General features: G+C 33.8%; 1 protein-coding gene across 3 annotated transcripts in view; it reads left to right on the top strand.

Moving 5' to 3' along the window:
- The window catches only part of hoe1 (OCA2 melanosomal transmembrane protein hoepel1), a 66,891-nt gene extending 47,406 nt beyond the window's left edge, over positions 1-19,485 (top strand). For all 3 annotated transcript variants that reach the window (XM_036358025.2, XM_070107421.1, XM_014234120.3), the window contains exons 2-12: positions 10,884-10,990; positions 13,723-13,843; positions 13,926-13,989; positions 14,892-15,024; positions 15,109-15,767; positions 15,834-16,088; positions 16,145-16,474; positions 16,545-16,892; positions 16,958-17,105; positions 17,717-17,810; positions 17,889-19,485. In XM_036358025.2, the coding sequence (XP_036213918.2) occupies positions 10,884-10,990; positions 13,723-13,843; positions 13,926-13,989; positions 14,892-15,024; positions 15,109-15,767; positions 15,834-16,088; positions 16,145-16,474; positions 16,545-16,892; positions 16,958-17,105; positions 17,717-17,810; positions 17,889-17,973 (2,344 nt within the window). In that variant the 3' untranslated portion in view covers positions 17,974-19,485. The remainder of the gene's footprint in view (positions 1-10,883; positions 10,991-13,722; positions 13,844-13,925; positions 13,990-14,891; positions 15,025-15,108; positions 15,768-15,833; positions 16,089-16,144; positions 16,475-16,544; positions 16,893-16,957; positions 17,106-17,716; positions 17,811-17,888) is intronic.
- The last annotated feature ends 396 nt before the right edge of the window (positions 19,486-19,881 follow it).

Here is a 19,881-nt window from a genome sequence, read left to right as displayed (position 1 = left end):
TAACTCAAATAAAGTAGCATACGAGTACATACATATTTATACTAAAAAAATATTTATACCATATATAAAGGTATTAAAAAAAATAAGCCTCCGCATAAGATTTGTTCTTGATTGCACACATATTCACAGCTAAATTGCACTTATTATACATATTTTTTAAATATAATAAAATTCAAAATTTTATTCATACCCCCGCCTTATGTGCTCCGCTCTTGACTTGCTGCCAAACGCAATTGAAGTCACGTTTAAATATTTTTTTCGCGTATGTTTTCTCTTTCCTCAAATTTCAAGTCTATTGTGCTTTACTTATGTTTACTTTATTTACTATTTTTTACTTTTCTGTACTGTTATATATTTTATTGTTGTTGTGTTTTTTTACAATGCATCGCGGCGTTAATTTTTTTCATTTATTATACTTTTTTTTTTGCTTTTGTTATATTCTCAATTTTTTTTAGCTTAGCATTTCGTTTGTCATTCAATTGCATCAAGTTTCGGCTCTAATTTCATTCTATTATGCCTCTTGGCACGTGATTTTTGAGCTGTTGAATTGCGTGTCTAAAAATGCTTGCAAATCTTTCCAGTTTTTTATGAGTTTATAAAAATAATATATTTATAAAATTATGTGTATTAATATGAGGTAATATTATTTAAGATAAAAATATAAAAAAAAAATAATTTTGCGGTTTTTATATTATCTGAGTTCTATTAGCTAATAACCATGACTCTTTACGTTTCTTGAACTCACTATATAGAACTGTTCTCCTGAAAAAGTTTCTATAAAATTCGGTTTGCCGAAGATTATTGCTATAATTAATTAATGATTATTTCGATTATAAAAACTGGTTTGCAATGATTTCATTAAGAATGTTTTTTATCGCAGAAAAAAAAAATATACCATATATTTCCCCTATATTTGCTCAAAGCACCAAATTTTTAGGTACTATCCCACTCGGCCATCTACCTCCACGAACAACCCGGTTTCGGCTTCTCTCCAGCACAAGCCATTAGCGGCAGCGAATGACACTCTGACACGCTCACTGTCACTCGATTCGAAATTAATAATGAAAGCATGACACATGAGTGGAAAATATGCAGAACAGAAAGGGCGTCCGGCAACGGTGTGTGTTGGCGTGGATGAAAAGAAATTTGATTCAATTAATAAAGCAAACATCAGTCAAGGTTAATTTAAAATGACAAACTACGGGCAGCTAAAAAAAATAATTACATGTATCTCTATGTACATGTGTGTGTATTGGTTAACACAAAAATATCTATAGAGACATCAGCGCAGGAATCATTTATCAGCGCAACGGTATGGTAGAAGTCATGGGCTATACGTACATCTAAGCGATGGGATTTTGCGAGACTTCGGTTTTCACTATTAGCTATATAACTGCCAATTGTCTGCTTAAGGAAAAATACATATGACTTAAATTCTTCGAAATACTAAAATACTCTCGTTATAGATCTGTGGCTCGTTCATTCGTTTTCTTTCGGTAAGCTCATCTCCTTTCCCAACCTGATTGGATATAACATGAAATTCAAGGTAAAATTCGAAAAAGGGGCTTTCAGATTTCTACATAGCCTCGACGAGTTTTAATTCCGCAGGGTATTGCCGTTGGCTTAAAAAAATTCAGTTTTGTTATTTCATACAGGTTGCTAGGTCTCCACATATCCAGTTATTTCATAAGGTTGTATAAAATTTCGTATACTCCCATAAAACCTACCGTATTTTTTAACTAGTTCTTTTTGGCTTACAAGCAATTACTATCTACTCTTCGGAAGTTGGAAACTTATACAGTATTTTTAAGTACTTCGGCTTACTCAGCTTTAGTTATATGCAAAATATGGTTGAATGAAAATATTACAATCTCAGCTAATATCTCCAAAACTATTATGGGAAAAAAATTGATTAACTTACCGGGATCGCAGTTAATAATGATACTAAACAAATATTGACATCAATCCTAAGATTATTCTTCCTAATGTCAAGAACTTAAGAAAAATTATTCACTTTAGAGCCAACTAATAACTATTAATGATTTGCCGACCTATTTCCCGAGTATGATGAAGCCTCCGACAGAAAAGTTCCGAGTTCTGCCCTTTAAGAGGTTCTTATGAAAAACTTATAACTCTGATAGACACAAACTCAGAAAAATGAGAAATTACGCAAACGTTCATGATCATATAGCTAAAATTTTCTAAACTTACAACTCTCTTAGTTCTAAAAATGTTTTTTAAGACGGTAACAACATATGTGATATACATATATAGTCCGGCCGCTATAACCTTCATATTACTATACATTACTTCTAAATAATTATTTTAATCAGAAATAAAGCTGTGTTGTCTTTACTATTTGTAATAATTAATTCACACAGAGTTGCATGGGAATATACGAAATATTTCCTACTTTTTTTCATACAAAAATAGACTAAATAAAATATTCCACTCTTCATGACATCCCAGTGATAGCCAAACATTAGCATAACAAAATTAGCCTTCAAAAAGTAACAACTATGCAGCTGTATATTACAGTTATGTGTTTTACAAGGCAACTGATTCACCCAAGTTTGTCACTCAAAACTAATATGCTATCATATGCCATGCATTTTATTGTTAAAACCATTTCCGCATTTGCCTAACAACTTGTTGCAAGTACGCGCATTCCCACAAACATATACAGATTACACACATATTATGTATACATACATACATAAACATTAATATATGTCTATACTCATACTAGGGACTATTAAATATAAAAATACGAAATTTAGATAGCAATGAGAACGAATTTGACATGCATGCACCATGAGCGATACAGTCAAACAAACAAGTAATCGGACAATTTTTTCTCTTGCGACTAAATTTTTAATATATTTCAAATTTAATATACATATGTATGTGTTTCAGCAGCACCATCTAGCACTTTACTGCTTCAGTTTACAATTCTATGCTTTAGATTTTTTATTCTTATCTTTTTTTTTTTTTTTTTTGCTTAGATAAAATAATAATTTAATATTTTCTTATAATTTATGGTTATATTATATATTAAATTTTGGAAATATGTCATCGAATTATTATTTTTTTTTTATAGAGTATTAATTTTTGTTGTTGTAATAGAGACAAAAAACATACTCCAAATATTATTCAAGAGTTGCCACACAAAACGCTCGTGCGATAATATATTGTATAATGTCATATGGAATATTAAATTCTTGACTTACTGTATGTGGCATGCACTCAGAACATATAGAGACACACCGTTTCTGCGCCCGCGTCAGCTTTATTGTCACACAAGCAGTTAGGCCTCATATCAAATGTGCGCGACCAATTGGTCAGCTTAGATTTCATATCATAATAATACAGCGGCGGTCCGCAATGCCAAAGCTTGATATACAATTCATTTAGACTAAAACATCAAGTAGCTGGAATACTATCCGCAATCTTCACCTTCGTTGTTTGTGCCGCGTTACAGCATCCACTTGAGCTATGTGGTTGTTTTTGTTGCTACGCCCTTTCTCACCAATTTGTAGCTCTTTGACTCTTAAATATGATGATTATTTTTTCACATTTACTATTAAGCTAAACCAATGGAAATTGAGTATGCTTCTTGAGGTATGAGCACTAAATTACATATATTAATATGTTTGAATATGTGTATATGTGTGTAAAAATATATTATTGTATACTCGTATATGTGTGTATGTGGTCAAATATAAAAATATAAGCACTTATACTTTATATTTCCGCACAGCTTGTAATATATGCGCCTTTGTATCGCATATATGATTTTAGCTACATACGTATATCAAATCTTAAATGCTTATATGTATATATATATGTGTGTATGCATGTTTGTATTTGTGCAGTATACTATTGTTCCATAGCGCTTGTTATTTCCCATTTGATCTGCGCGTAATTTGACTTTCTCAAGTAGCCTTTTAAGAAATTTATAAACTTAACTGTGCACACATACATAAAACATGCACAGATATACAAACACACACACTCAAATATCCGCAGCGCTTCAAGTTGAGCGCATTTTTCATGGTTGCGCGCTTTGATGCAGATATCTGAATTTTTTATTGTCATCTGTCTAAATTGAGATTAGTGGCTTTTCATTGCGCAGACGAGGCACAAAACTACCAGCGTCTACTCATATCTAAAAATGTATTTGAATTGCTGGAAAAAAGCACAGAAAAACAGAAAATAATATGAAATTGAAATTTTTAAATTGGCAGCAGTCAGTATTGCGCCTCTAAAGCCAGTTGATTTAAAATTTAATTTTTTTATTTTATTTGTTTAATTTTTTTTTTTAATTTTTTTAAATTTAATTTTTTAAATTTAATTTTTTTAATTTATTTTTTAAAGTTTAATTTTTTAAATTAATTTATAATTAAATTGACGCTAAGAACAAATGCACTTGACCACATCAAAGTGGCAACGACTGCGCTTTCCTGCCGTTTCTACTCGGCAATTTCTTTAGCTTGCCTCATATCGTTTTTCCACTCTCTTTATTATCCATTAATTGTGTTGCTAATTTTTTTTTTGTTGTACTCACTTATTCATACTAATTGAAATTAAATCAATGCGCGAATAAAAAAAAATTGCCAGCGCTGATTTGATTTGACCTGCCACGCGGCGCGTTCAATCCGCGGCGCTTCAAGTGGCGTGCGCGTCAAATTGACGCCCACACATAATGCGTCGCGCAAACGCGTAACTACATTTACACATACAAACATGGATATATACATGTGTGTATGAATAGCATTTAACATAAAAACAATTATTTCGCTTGACTAATTGCCATTTATAACTGTTTGGCTTTTCGTTGTTGCGCTTTATTTGACGCAACGCGCTCTGCGTTCGGCGACGCGCTGCGGCTGTTGTCAGCAGTTTTGTCTTAGTTTTTTTGCATTTTTTACAGCGCACTCACTTACTTACTAATCATTACACTAATTATGTCAACTTGTTATGTTTTAGACGTACTGAGCTTAGTAATATATATATATGTCTAAAGACAACGGAACTTCTTGCGAATCTGCCATTCGAGGGAACTACATTTACCTTGGTTGTTACCGCAACCCACTTTTCCACCGAAATGGATGTTGTGAAATTGTAGCATTTTCAAAAGTGGCTTTCGGCAAACGTGCTTATAATGGAAGCTGAGGCAGGGTGTTTATCAGCGAAACTGCGCTACTGCCAAGCTGTATATTTCCTTAGAAAACATCAATTTCGGAGAATCTTATTTCTATGAGAGCCTTCCTAGAAGCGTCTTTCTGCGAAAATAAATGGATTTATAATTTAAGCTGGGCAGACGAGCAAATCAGTGAAATTGCGCTTCAATTAAGCTCTCTCCTTGTCAATAATAAACACCGATTTCTGCGTATTTCACTACTAAAATCATTTAGTTTGAAACAATTAATTGTTTCAGGTACTTCTCCAGGTGCCTTTATGCTCTACACAGTGTTCTATAAATTTCATTACTACGCATTTACTCGCAGGTATTAGCAAAAGCATGCAGCTTCACCGAAAGCATTCGCCTGCGCTTTCATGCTCTCTTTTCGCTAAACACCCTCAATCTGGATGTAAGTCGCCCACAACAAATTTGGTTCCTGAGAAATTAGTTGAAAGCCCGCTTTGGCTGAAGTGTGTGCTTTTCAACAGAAAAACTTCAATTTCTGCAAAAGTTTTTGCTATTATCATTTATGCATGTTATTTGTTAGCAAGAGGATATGAAGCAATTGATTCAACTATTACAGCCACTTAAATTAAACTTTATGAGAAGTATAGCTACTTGAAGTTTATAGAGGATTAAATTTTCATTAAAAAAACTAGCTGGATGGGTTTCACTTCAACGCTTAGACCACTCAGAAAAAGCGATCTCATAGAACAAATTGACTAATTTTATCATGAGATGCGCTTAATGTATTTCGATTAATTTAATTGAGATCCTGTCAGATTTCATTTTCTTTTTTCCTATCGTTTAATGGTTTTCTGTCTTAACGACTTTTTTCGATAACAACTCTTTTGGGAGAATTCGCTACTCCCTAAATATTAATCACCTTTGTACATTATATGGTACTTATACTGACTACTAAGCCTAGTGGATTTCCATGAGGGCTCTCGATCAAATGTAAGGTCTTGTTCATTTCATTTTACTGTTTATTCAATTTGTATTTTTCCTTACGCAGAACTATGGGTTGTTAAGCACAGCGTTGCATTTAGGAATACTTTACCAAACATTTGAAGCCTTTTATTATCCAATTATCTATGTAACTTAGTCTCTCTTCTCTCTACCTAGAAAAAATCTTAGCTCTAACTAAATATTAAATGCTGTTTAAAATTTCTTAACTAATTTAATATCATAATTATTTTTGTTATTCGCATGAGTTGTAACTCGATATCATTATTCAAAACATTTATTTAATAATCTGCAGTTTACTCTCTCTGTTTTCTTTAAATTCAATATCGATATTTTATATAACAACCACAGGGAAGTGAAGGAGAACTTATAATATAAAATAAAAATATATAGTACGTACATATGTATAAATGATCAGCGTGACGAGCTTAGTCGATTTAGCCATTTCCATCTGTCCGTCTGTCTGTATATACGCGAAGTAGTCCATAAGATTTTGAAATATCGAATTGAAATTACACACGTACTTTTCTCTCCAAGAAGCTGATCATTTGTCGGAATCGCCGATATCGGACCACTATAGCATATAGCTGCCATACAAACTGAACGATCATGGTCAAGTCTATTTTCTTTTACGAGATAGCTTCATAACATTTGACATGGATTATTGTTCTAGGCAACGCTAGAAGCTCCAAAGAAATTGTACAGACCGGATATATAGCATGTAGCTGTCATACAAACTGAACGATCAAGTTGAAGTTCTTGTATGGAATACTTTTTTAGTTTACGAGATATCTTTACGAAATTCAACATGGATTACTGTCGATAGCAACGTTATAATCTTTCAACATATCGTTGAGATCGGACCACTATAGCATATAGTTGCCATACGAACTGGCCGATTAAAAATAAGATAAATATCTTTTTATACACTTTCATACTATAAGAAGTGCACCTGTGAGGGTTTTATAGCGTCGGTGAAGCCGAAGTTAATGCTTTTTCTTGTTCTTTCTAATTTTAGTTACTTAAACAACCACAGCACACAATTTTTTGTTTTCAAGTGTAGAGTCTCCTCATCTTCCACAAAAGCGCATACAGTTGCTATGAAAACTGTATAACAATTAAATATAAAATTTTTTGGAAAACTTGTTTACAGGGTTAGATTAGGTTGAAATTTTAATTTACGTTTCCATGAACAAAGTAATCATAGCTAGCAAGTAGCGGCTATTTTTAACTCACCGAATATAATTGTTTGCGTCAAAATATAGATGCACCCGATGGAGATTTTGCATTTGCATAATGCATTTGTATTTAAATCAACAAAAGCATTTGGATGTGTGTGTCTATGTGTGTGTGTGGGTGTTTCTCATGTTTGCAAGGTTAATTAAGTTAAATTAAAACGTTTTGGGTTTGGGTAACTATTTGAGTCTACATATATAAATATATGTGTGGTTTATAGATGATCACATAAACATGCATACATATTAGGGTGGCGTAAAAAACCCGAATAATTTTTTTTTTAAGTCTCGTGTGAAAATATGATACTTTATCATGTTTTAAGAGCCTTGTTCAAAGGACAGCTCGAAAAAAAATATTAAGAGGTCGCTCAGAATTTTTTAAGATTTCAAAAATCACCAAAAAAAATTATTCGTTTTTTTTGCGCCACCCTAATACATATCTATTGTGTTTTGCACGCTTTGACTCGGTTAAGTGGTAATTGTATAGTTGCATGCATGGTTGCAATTTTGGAAACACTAAAAAGTGATTATTAGCTTTTAACTGGAAAACTAAAAGTACCTTAACAAATTCAAGTGGAAAATTTGGTATAATGAGTTTATGGTAAATTGTGCAAATCCGCTGAATAGAGACAGTAAAAGAACACAATCAAGAGATTTAAAAACATGTGTAATCTTGGGTTATCATTTAACAACTCTTCATTCAGTGGACTGGTCTACATGGTCGATATACTTTTGAGCACTACTTTCCCACTACTTGTATAGTGGGGTAATACAAAGTACATCATTTGTCTGTTGACTTTATCACTCGTCTAAATGTTCTTTAGTCCATATTCATATCTTAACTGCCTAATACTTGTACGAACGATTTGTACACCACCTATTAGTATCTTCATCTAATTGCGCTTTCTGTAACTTTTTAAGAATGTTCATAGCGGTAGGGAATTTTTTGAGTAAAATGAAATTAAGGGCACACCTACTGTAACAACCCTAACAAGGCAAAAACTGCTGTAGCAATTGTCTTGAAAGCTTACGGACATATTTTCGATATTGATTTCAAAGAATATTCCTTGTAGAAGATATAATCCGAAGAATGACCTACGAAAAAAAAGATCAAAAATTGACAAAATGGCGGCATTTAAAAAAAAAGTTGAATTTTACCCAAATTTTTAGTTGTTTTTGGCCTGCCTAAATACGTTTTTTGATCAAATTAATAAAACTGGTAGGTCATTGTATGCAGAACTACTTATCTATATACAGAAGGAAACCACAACTGTCCTTATATTTCCTTATCAAACTAATTAGTTCTCTTTAGTATAGTGACCGTGAAATATATGGTGGATTCTATCGAACTATCGCAATGATATAAGAAAGGTAAAAATCGATAAGCATCGGATACTTCCGTGTATACGAGGTGTGTTTAGAATAGCGGGAACTTTAAAATTTAATATTTCGCGAGTTTTGGAGAGTCCGAGTATCAATTTTTTTTATTTTATTGATATAAATGCCTTTGAAGTACGATACAATTTTCAGCAGTATCTCAACTTACTTTGTTTGTAGCACCGGCTAAGTTTAGACGTGGTTTTATGAGCTTGACGATTTTCGTTTGTTAAAAGCTCATACTTCGTTGGTTGTTTGTAAGTTCTTGCTCAAAAGCAATACTGTAACGATGACAAGGATGAAATGATGCGAAACTCTTTAAATCCAGAGAGAGCTGTCAAAACCCACATTTTTTATAACATTTGACAATCATGCCACTGTCGAAAGAAAATGGATTGGGTATAATAAAAAAAACTTTTGGGTATTTTGCATTTCGATTTTATTTTTAGGTGCTCCGTTCCCGAGTAGGCCTATATAACGCATATACATCCCTAAATACGTGTATTCATATTATAAAATTTTTAAAACATCATATAACATAAAAAAATAGCATATAAATAAAAAAAGTTATAACAAAGAAACAATTCAAGTCATAATAAAATATCATGGCTTTATGATGAACGTTTTAAATTAAATAAGCAAATAAAATTTAGTTGCACGTTATTCAAAAGTATTTGTGTCGTTCCTTGAAATTTCGTTTCGCACGGCTTTTGTTAGTTATTTTTAGCGGGTTTATTTCTGGCATCCCGCCTTTTTTGACATCAGCTGTTCGAAATTCCCTGATTTTAATAATCAGGAAAAGAGCATAACAGAAAAATCAGCGAAAATGAGAAAGTCTCGCATCATGTCATCCTTGACGATGATCCAACCTCTATCTTCGCCAGACATGCCTCCGTGTGACTTTTTCTATTTCTAAAAAAAATAGAATCTTGAAGAGCCGTCGTTTTACAAAAGTTTGAAATAGCTAATAAAGGCTATCCCAAAAATCGAGTTTGAGAAGTGTTTCGACGATTTGAAGAAGTGTTGACATAAGTGCATATGTTAATATCGAATGTGGACTATTTTGAAGGCGCCAACATTAAGTAAACGAATGAATACATAATTTTTTGAAAAAACGAAAATTCTCTTTTGAACAAATCTCGTATACTCGTCATAGTATTTGATTTTAGCTGGATGATCTGGAAAGTGCAAAATTCACATACAACGACTCATAACCTCACTTTGGATATTGAAGTGTATCGCTTTAGCCAACTCCACTTAAAGAATAATAATAATCGGTCATCTAAATTTGAATTTATTGGTTGGAGCTCGAAATATCAACTATTGTGGGACTAAATATTGTTAACAGAATTAAATCATAATAATAAATAATTAATAATAATAATAAAAAAAAGTAGTAATGTTATATTAATTACAAACACTTTTTGTCACAGATGTTCATGCTTATAACGCTAAAAATAGTTCAATAAATAATTAATCAATTATTTAGCATATATTAAGCGCTAAATGAGTAATCACTCGCTAATAAGTAATATTACATTATATTTACTCAGACTGCATTGTTGGCGGCGACATTATTAGCACGCGAAGGCTGTCATATTTGTATCATTTTTTATAATTCATTCACGGCTTGTTTGGCTGCGTTAGTGTGTGCGTGCTGTAAACAAATGATGGTGATTTAATATCAATTATATATTTACATATATATACATATATACAAAAAAATATTGGCTTTTGATGCCACGCGCCGCAAGGTTCAGCTGTAACCAAGTTAGGCGGTCGGGTGATGATGTCCGCAGCAGTTGTCATAACATTGAAATAGTGAGGAATAGAGCTGGAATGGAGGAAAAAGATTCAGTGCAAATTAATTGTTGTCCCATTGTAATTTTTTTTTTGTTGAAGTTTTCAGCATACAGCTTTAGAAATTTAGAAATGATAGGCGATTGTCCTATGAGATTACGCGCAAATGTTTGCCGCGTTAATTTCAAAAGTGAAAGTAAATCCCAAATAATGGGTAATAATAGAATCAGTACTCTCAAAATAATTTAAGTTCACCATTACTCAGTAAATATAAAATGCCATAAATAATGTGTTCGTTTCACTCTCCTTTCTCTTTGCAGCGAGGTTACAGAAGGTGCCTTACAAGTATGGCGTGCTCTGCCCGAACGCATACGCCAAGATCCGAGCTTAGCATCATTCCGCGTGGAACATGAGCGTCTACATGGCGGTGAGTAAATAAATCAAAGCGTTTGCAGAGAGAGAAATAGTGGCTATTTATTTCTGTATGTTTTTATTGAAAAAAATTTTTTTCCGGTAAATATGTGATGTATAAACTCAGTAAGAAGAAGGACAAATGTCGTGAAGTAGAGTATATTGAGCTAGCTTAGACAGGTTCAGTTGTGTAAGCTGTGATTGCTATCGCCGGAATCACATTTAGGTTGTTTCGTTCGTGAAGTGAAAGAAGATTCCATCCAACTCATTACCTTCCTAAGCATTTTAAGAGTAGGGATTGTTAAAGAATTTTAAATTTTACCGCATGGGTATAGAGCAAAGTCCAACTATAATGTGTATTGCAAAAAAAGGATGTTGTTGTTATAGGGGTTATCTAGTGCCCGCTTAGGTGGTAATGGTGAGCCCAGGAACCATGCCTTTAAAATTAATTCCGGAAACAGAAGGCGGCACTTATCAATATATTTCTGCTTTCACTGCTGGAAATATTTTTTATGACTCTTGACAAGTTTCCGCCTTTCAATTTCGATTTTGTTTACCGCTTGCCAAAATATCATCTACAGCTCTTTTCATCAACCGGAAACGTGGCATTTTCAACTCAGCTGTTTTCCTTCGCCCTAAAGCCATAAATACGGTTAAGTACCGTTTTTATTGCTTCGTCGCGTAATTGTAAGAATTTTGCTAATATGATTATTTTTATTAGTTCGACGGAGATGTAAATGTTAGATGCGCATATACATATATATATGCGTATATATAATATATATATATATATATATGTATGTATATTATACGTAAATATCGACTTTCCTGACGTTTTATGGGTCACACAAAAGTCAATGTCAATTTAAGAATTAATTTTTGTATATATTTATGCAGTTATTTTTGGTTTGAAGCTAAATTCTGCAGAGGCAGACTCACTACCATACATATTTATAAATTTTTTATTGCTATTTTTATTTTTCATAGAATGCCTCCCCAACATAATAGTCCACCTCCACACTTCAAGTGTGTTCGTGTGTGTGTATTTACTTTAGCTGCAAACTGTTTTTGTCGTATAAAAATAGCTTTAAAAGCTTGTCTCCTTATTTCTTAGTAATTTGCATTTATTAGTTAATATCCAACAGTTTTACTGGCTTAAAGTGAAATTATTATCTTCAATCTCTTCGTGCACAATTCTACATACATTTATGTATGTGTGTATACTTGTGTGTGTGTGTGTGAAATTTGTGGATAATTCGCTTCAACTTAATATTTTATTAGCAAAACACCGGCAAGTGAATTTGATTATCTCATGCGATTAAATTGTGTAAAGTTTGATATACGGAGCTAAATATATATACATATACAAGTATGTATTGAGAAAATAGATATGAAATTAGATATTAAATTCGGTATAAATTAGGTAGAGGGATATTCAGTATATAAAACTAGCTCCGTTTCTCTTCTCTATAGCGAAAAAAAAATTGGAATAATCTAGTATCTCTTAGTAAATAAAACCATCTCAATTTAATTTGGGTTAATGGGGAGGGCATTTCCAGTCGCGCAATTAGTTACGATACTGAGGTGCCGTGCGTCAACTCTTACACGGTACTTACGATCTTTCCCTTGTAGCAGGCATGGTTACTACATCGACCAGGAACCTCAAGTTTTTTCCACAAGTCGTTGACGATCAAGATTCATAGAAGAGGAGAGAGAACTCCATCTTGTGTGTGCCCCTATTCACATTTCACCGTCAAGCCCTCAGAGTTCAGAAATGGACTTCGTTTATACTCGTACATAAAATATTAAGACTGTGTTGTAAGAATAATCCAATTAAATTTTCGACCTGTATTGTTTTTTCTCGTTCTGCTAAACGTATGTACAAACTTAATATGGTTCAAATAAATGTAGGTGCATTAACCATTATTTATTGACAAGAATTTTCACGCATTAAAGTACAATTACGCACATTTTGTTAACAATCACATAATCTCACTTAGACGTCAGCGTGACAGCTATACCAAGCAACACACAACTATGGTATTTACAGCACTTCTCAGAATCTTTTTAATATTATTCAAACAAATTACATCTATAAATTCTCAATTTTTATATAACCTACCATAATAGAGACATAAGCGAGCAGAGTCACGTTTCAAAACTAAATCAAATGCCGCCCACAAATCCAGAAATGGACCAAAAAAAAAAAAATCGAAATGAAAAGGGAGGGCAACGAATTGCGACGTGATTTGGCGAACAAATCGTCAAAATGGACAGTTGTCAAATGGCAGCTGTTAATATTGTAGAACAACAAGTAATCGAATATTTAGGTTTTCCATCTTCCTCAACTATTTCTACATATATATAATATACATACGTCAAACGACATACTCGTATAATCAAAATAATATCCTGTTTGTTAACTACATAAACATAAGATAGATATGTTATATATTATATGTACAAACCCACCTTCTATGTGGCTAAAAGGACATTTTTTCTGATTTTGCGGTTTTTTGTTTCAAGTTTAAGTTTTTTGCACGCTCTTCTATCTCCCACATTCTTTATATATAATATAATATGATGCCACTTATTTATCTAAGTACAGGAAATTAATTAAATTGAGTGTTTCAGTTGTTTTTGATTTACCAAGCAATGCGACGAATCAAATTTCAATTTTCTTTATATACATATTTCTATTTCCTCTTCCACTTTCTCTTAATCTTTTCCTCCGCTGCCGCCACACAGACTTGGATCTGCTGCCCTCGCCGGATGTGCGCGAACACTATGTGAAGGCGCCAAATGCATTTACCAAAGTCGGCATCAATGTGACCAATGAGCTGGGACAGGTCCGCATCCTGGAAGTTAGGTAAGCGAGCATTGATGATTGCGCGTAAATTCAATAAATTCAATTATCTAACACTTGTAATACATTGTCTTCGTGCACGCAGGGATATGGAGAACAATAACGAAGATCATCATGATGACCACGACGAGCCACATTCGCGTAGGAAGGTATGTATGTATGTTTGTAAATATTGACTTAATATTAAGTTTATCAAAGGATAATATGAGAAGTCTCGTTATATTATTATCAATTTAATTTCCGTATAAAGTTGTCTGTCTTCTCTTTTTTGAAGACAACTTTTCATTTATTAAGACTCAATGTCAATTAAGGCATTGCCGAAGGCGCCCAAATCGAGTTCAAGCTACATATTTCACTTGAGAAATAGCTAACGGTGTTTCAGGTCGGAGAATGTCATTTAAAAATTACCAAGCTATAGAATATATGATTGAAAATAGGTGGAGATGTACGCTCTTTTATAACAGAAAGCTTGTAACGGCTGTTTAGTGATCCCACATAATGACCACGTAATATCTAGAAGAATCCCAAATAACATCTGCAACAGATTTTACTGTCCCTAACCTTCGTACTATTGAAATTTAATAGTCCGAAGTGACTCGAACCTACATCTTCCGCACTTAGGGACCCAATTTGTACTCATGTTCTTTCCAGTTACGTATACACAACTTTCTTACAGGGACAGAAAGCCATGAGAGAAGTTAATGGAGATAAAAAGTATTTCTTCCAGGAAGACAACTGAAGCTCAGTCATAATTTGTAAGATATTATGAGACAGCAATATAGGTCTTTATAAACTGTTAATGTCAATAATTGATTTCACTACTTGAAATCTTTGAGTAAAAATCAAACACCACTAAATTCCCACTAAAAATCAGTTGAAAATTTAAGGACCGCGAAATATTATGAAATATATTTTAGTAATATCCCAAAACTATATGAGCAGTCTTGTAAAGTGAAGTAAAAACATAAGCTTCATAAATCCGAAACTTGATCAATCCGCAATCCAGCTTATAATCTCAATTCCTAATCCTTTATAATCTTTCTTTGCATAGAAAATCCTGAAGTGGTTCAAAATTTCGGTATTATTGGTTGTTTGGGCCGTCTTTACTGCATTCCTGATGTCGAATAACGAACATGTTGAAGAGCTTAGACTGATCAGTGTTCCTAAAAGTGGCGAAGAGAAACGTGAGTTTATCCAAATTTCACTAAAAATATATCCCCTAAATACGAACATATTACATATATTCCACTTGTTCCACAATCCTTTAGTGTTTACCATAACAACTGCCACATTGTCGCGTCTTGGTCTGAAACTAAAAGGTCCCTTCCGTCAACAAGAGGCCGATCTGTACGGCAAAAATAAGAGCTCCTTTGCCGCACCACCCACGCTTCACGTGCAACTGCAACGCAAGTACTATAATGCCAGCGGTGATGAATTCTACGTAGAAGATGCCTCTCAAGTTTGGAAATTATCATTGGTCTATCCCGAACAATTGGACACGACAAAGGAATCGTGGAAAGCGAACAATTATGACATTTCACCCGCCGACGAAGAACTGTTAAATCAAGCCAATTACACCACTTTGAATTTACGTTTTATTGCCAACATCGAAACCGAATTTCCACTGCAGTTGTCTATCGACGAGTCACCCATCTACAAGAAGGAGGGTGTCATCTATGCGGCGATAGTATTGTGTGGCTTGTATATAATGATCATTTGGGAAATTGTCAATCGTACCTTTGCGGCAATGATTGCATCAACGTTATCGGTTGGTATATTGGCGGCTCTGAACTCACGTCCCTCAATGGCGACAATAATGGGTTGGATTGATGTGGAGACATTATTGCTGCTCTTCGGCATGATGATACTAGTGGCCATACTCTCCGAGACGGGTATTTTCGACTATTTGGCTGTGTATGCTTATAAGGTAGGTGTCATAGTTGGGGCGATCAAGCATTATTTAGTCTAAAAATATATTCCGCATGGTTTACAGATAACAAATGGACACATTTGGCCGCTCATCAACTGTCTTTGCCTATTCACGGCGGTACTGTCCTCCTTTTTGGATAATGTGACGACCGTGTTGCTGATGACACCCGTCACTATACGCCTCTGTGAGGTTATGTCGCTGAATCCTGTGCCTATATTGATGTGCATGGTGATCTATTCAAATATTGGTGGCGCGCTGACACCCGTCGGTGATCCACCAAATGTGATAATTGCTTCGAATAATTTCATTTCGCGAAATGTAAGTGACTATGTTTAAATGAGTATTATAAAATTAATTATTTTTCTGTATTACAGGGTGTCAATTTTGCCATATTCACGCTGCACATGTTACCCGGCGTGATACTGGTGATGATACAGACCTATATACAATTACGTTTTAAGTTCCGCAATACAAACGATTTGCAATTTAAAGACTCACCCGAGGTGGAGGAGCTGCGTCACGAGATCCACGTTTGGAAGCGTGCCGCACAAAGTCTCTCAGCATATTCAAAGGATGAGGAAATCGTACGTCAAACGTTGATGAAAAAGGTGAATCGCTTGAAGCGTAGTCTGAAGAAACGCGTCTCCGAGGCGGTGGAACCGGCGCCCAATTATAAACAAACACTGACGCAGCTACAAGCGAAGGTGAATTTATTGTTTTAACAGTTTTTTATGGACATTCTTTTAACAAAAGTGCCTCTACTCCATTTCACAGTACCCCATCCGCAATAAGTCGCTGCTGATCAAGTGCTCATTTGCCTTGATCTTTGTCATTAGCTTGTTTTTCCTGCACTCGGTGCCCGAATTGCAACGCCTCTCTTTGGGTTGGACTGCCTTGTTGGGCGCCATATTCTTGCTCATACTGGCTGATATTGAAGACATGGAGGCGATATTGGCTCGTGTTGAATGGTCCACATTGCTATTCTTTGCCGCTCTCTTCATTCTTATGGAGGCGCTATCCGAACTGGGTCTGATCGAATGGATTGGCCAGATGACGGAGAGCATTATTTTGGGCGTGAGCGAAGGTTCGCGTCTAATGGTGGCAGTTTTAATCATACTTTGGGTGCGTTTTGCCTTATCTAAAAAAAAAATTAAATTTTTTTAATATATTTTTTTTTGTAATTTTAGGTTTCGGCCATAACCTCTGCTTTTGTCGACAATATTCCACTAACAACGATGATGGTGAAAATAACAATTTCTTTAGCGGAAAACTCCGCTCTGAATTTACCGCTGCAACCACTAGTGTGGGCTCTGGCTTTGGGCGCTTGTTTAGGCGGTAAGTGGTAGAGTAAATTTGCTTATCTACAAGTAGCTACATATCTATATTCAAAATTATTATTTTATAATCATAAATTTCAATTCACAAATATTATAATCGCTTAAGCTGATGTATCCATAAAAAATATTAATGTCGACTGCTACTGAATTCGCAAGCTGGTTCATCTCTTTTCTTTATTATGAGGGAGTTCATCGTTATCATATACATAACTCTAATCTCGCCTGTTTTTAATTACAGTAAAACACGCGTAAATGCCTCACGAAAAATCCCAGCTCTGTGAGTTACTTAGGCGGGTTGGGTACTTAAACGAGCCTGCTTAAGTCTTTCGATGCGAGTACTGAGCTCAAAAATTTTGGTTATTTAAGCCGATTCGTTACTTAAGTGGGAAGTTCTTAAGCGTGTTTTACTGTATAACACTTTTTTAATTGCTTTTCGCACACTTTTTTTATATTTTCTCTAAATTCACCGCATTTTTTTCATTTACCTTTGGCATACCATTTAATTTCACTGCCAATAATTTGTGCAATCTCATTTCACCCTCCCCTCATTTCAACATTTAATTGTAAAATCCATAAATGTAAATATTTTCCAACGTTTCCCCCGCACAGGCAATGGCACACTGATTGGCGCTTCGGCGAATGTTGTTTGCGCGGGCGTAGCCGAACAGCACGGCTATAAATTCACTTTTCTCGAATTTTTCAAGTAAGTTGGCAACTCTGCTTCCTCTCTCACCCGCTTTTATCAAGCATTAATGCAAATAACACCACTTCTTTCCCACAGGGTCGGTTTTCCGGTTATGATCGGCAGCATTATCGTATCCACCGCATATCTTCTCTTCACACACGTACTCTTCGCCTGGCACTGAGTCAAGCACTTGCAGGATTAACAATAAAAACTATATATATGTATAGTATATATGAATACCTCGTAGAAATGGAAAGACATTGCAAGTAATTTAGTTAAACGAAAGCATACGAGCTTAGCTAACCGAAAATTGAAGATTTACTTTAGTTTTTTTCCACTACGACTAGCTCCGTTATTTGTAGATATTTGTGTATAACAGCACTTGGTTGCTAAAAACCAATAATTTTTTGTTCGTAAAACAGTTGAATGTATTTGATAAGGTAAATTGTGTTAATTACTAAACGCATTCTAAAATTAAATAAGTGTGATGAAAGAAAATTTGCTGGATACTGCGAAGAATTGATAAAAACTTGCATTAAAAAATGAATTTAGGGAAAATTATTTAGCGAAAAATTCTTCTAGTAAAACGTTTTCAACCTTTGTTTTTAACGTTTTTTTTCCGGTGTAGTGTAAATTATAGTAAAATATTATAAATAATTAACGGTAAAAATTGATATCATTCTAAATAATAAACGAAATTAAAATCTAAGTGTAAAATATCAAATAAAAACAATGCAGTGAAAACAAAGTAAATTTATAAAAAGCAAAATTAAAAAAAAAAAACTAAAAAAAAAACAATAAAAAATTAAAATAAAAACAAAAACAACAATAAAAACATATTTTTACACCTGTTGTTACATTAGTCGATAGTCTGTGAAGAGTCTGTATGCAGTGTTTTGTAGCAAAGTGTAGGCGAATATGTGATGCAAAGTGGTTATATTTTGGACAGCGAAGATGTTGGCGTACAGTGTTGCGCAAAAGTGTTTTGTAGCGTTTTCAGTAGCGTTTTGTAGAAAAAAATCATTTCGATAGTAAAAGAAAAAATCAAACCTAAAAATTTGGCTACAAAAAGACGAATTAGCAAAGTGACCATTTTAAGCGCTGTAAATTTGTAATAATATTTGCATTAGCATTCTTTATTCGCTTATTGTACTAAAAAGCATTTCTACAAATATGTCCCGCTCCTGCATTATTTGTTTGTGTCGTTTTTCTTTGCTTAATTAACTGTGTCCCAAGAAATCTAGTAGTTATGCTATATATTTCGCAGGGTTACACACATACCTACATGTTTTAACGAGCTTCTAACGGTAATAGGAATATTTAGTTAGCAAAGTGTATAAATAGATACGAACTATATACCAATATATACTTTAAACTTAATTTAAATTGAAAACATTATCGACCAATTATCAAAAGCATATTAATAAATTATAAATACTATAATTATTATGCCTTTTTAAAAAGATTTGCATAGTTTATAAATATGCCTTGAAAGTTTAATTAGTAGTATCCATACACACATACATATATAAATACATAATATATATATGCATATATACTTGATTTTAGTTCATTATCATTTCGTTATTATTGTAATAAACGTTATATTTAGCTATTTTATGTACATACATTTAAGCGATATTGTTATTTATATAAATAAATAAAATCAATTCTACAAAATTATTATAAAAAACGAGAACTGACATTATTGCCAATTGAGATTGCATCACTTCTTTTATTGTTGTAGTAGAAGCAGAAAAATTATCAAAGTATAAACTCAGCTCCAACATGAGAGGTTTGGTTAGGTTAGCAGCTGATCCCTCAGCATGGCGGGGGATCACAGCCAGCCAAAAAACTCCTTTAGTTGGATATCAGCTAACACCCTGAACCTATCACAAATCTGCTTACGTGTTTTATTTCTATTTTCGCTGTTTCAACTGGATGTCCGAAATTATGAGATCCAAGGTGTTTGCGCCTTGATCTCGCAAAAGCGGAACATTCGAGGAGGAATTGTTGAGTTGATTATAACTCATCTTCTTCCCAACGGCTGATACTTGAGTGGTTATAGAGAGTATATATTTATTTGATT

Source organism: Bactrocera oleae, chromosome 3 (genome assembly GCF_042242935.1).
Source record: "Bactrocera oleae isolate idBacOlea1 chromosome 3, idBacOlea1, whole genome shotgun sequence".
Taxonomy (NCBI): Eukaryota; Metazoa; Arthropoda; class Insecta; order Diptera; family Tephritidae; genus Bactrocera; species Bactrocera oleae.
The sequence above is the reverse complement of the archived record's forward strand: the minus strand, read 5'-3'. Positions and strand labels throughout refer to the sequence as shown.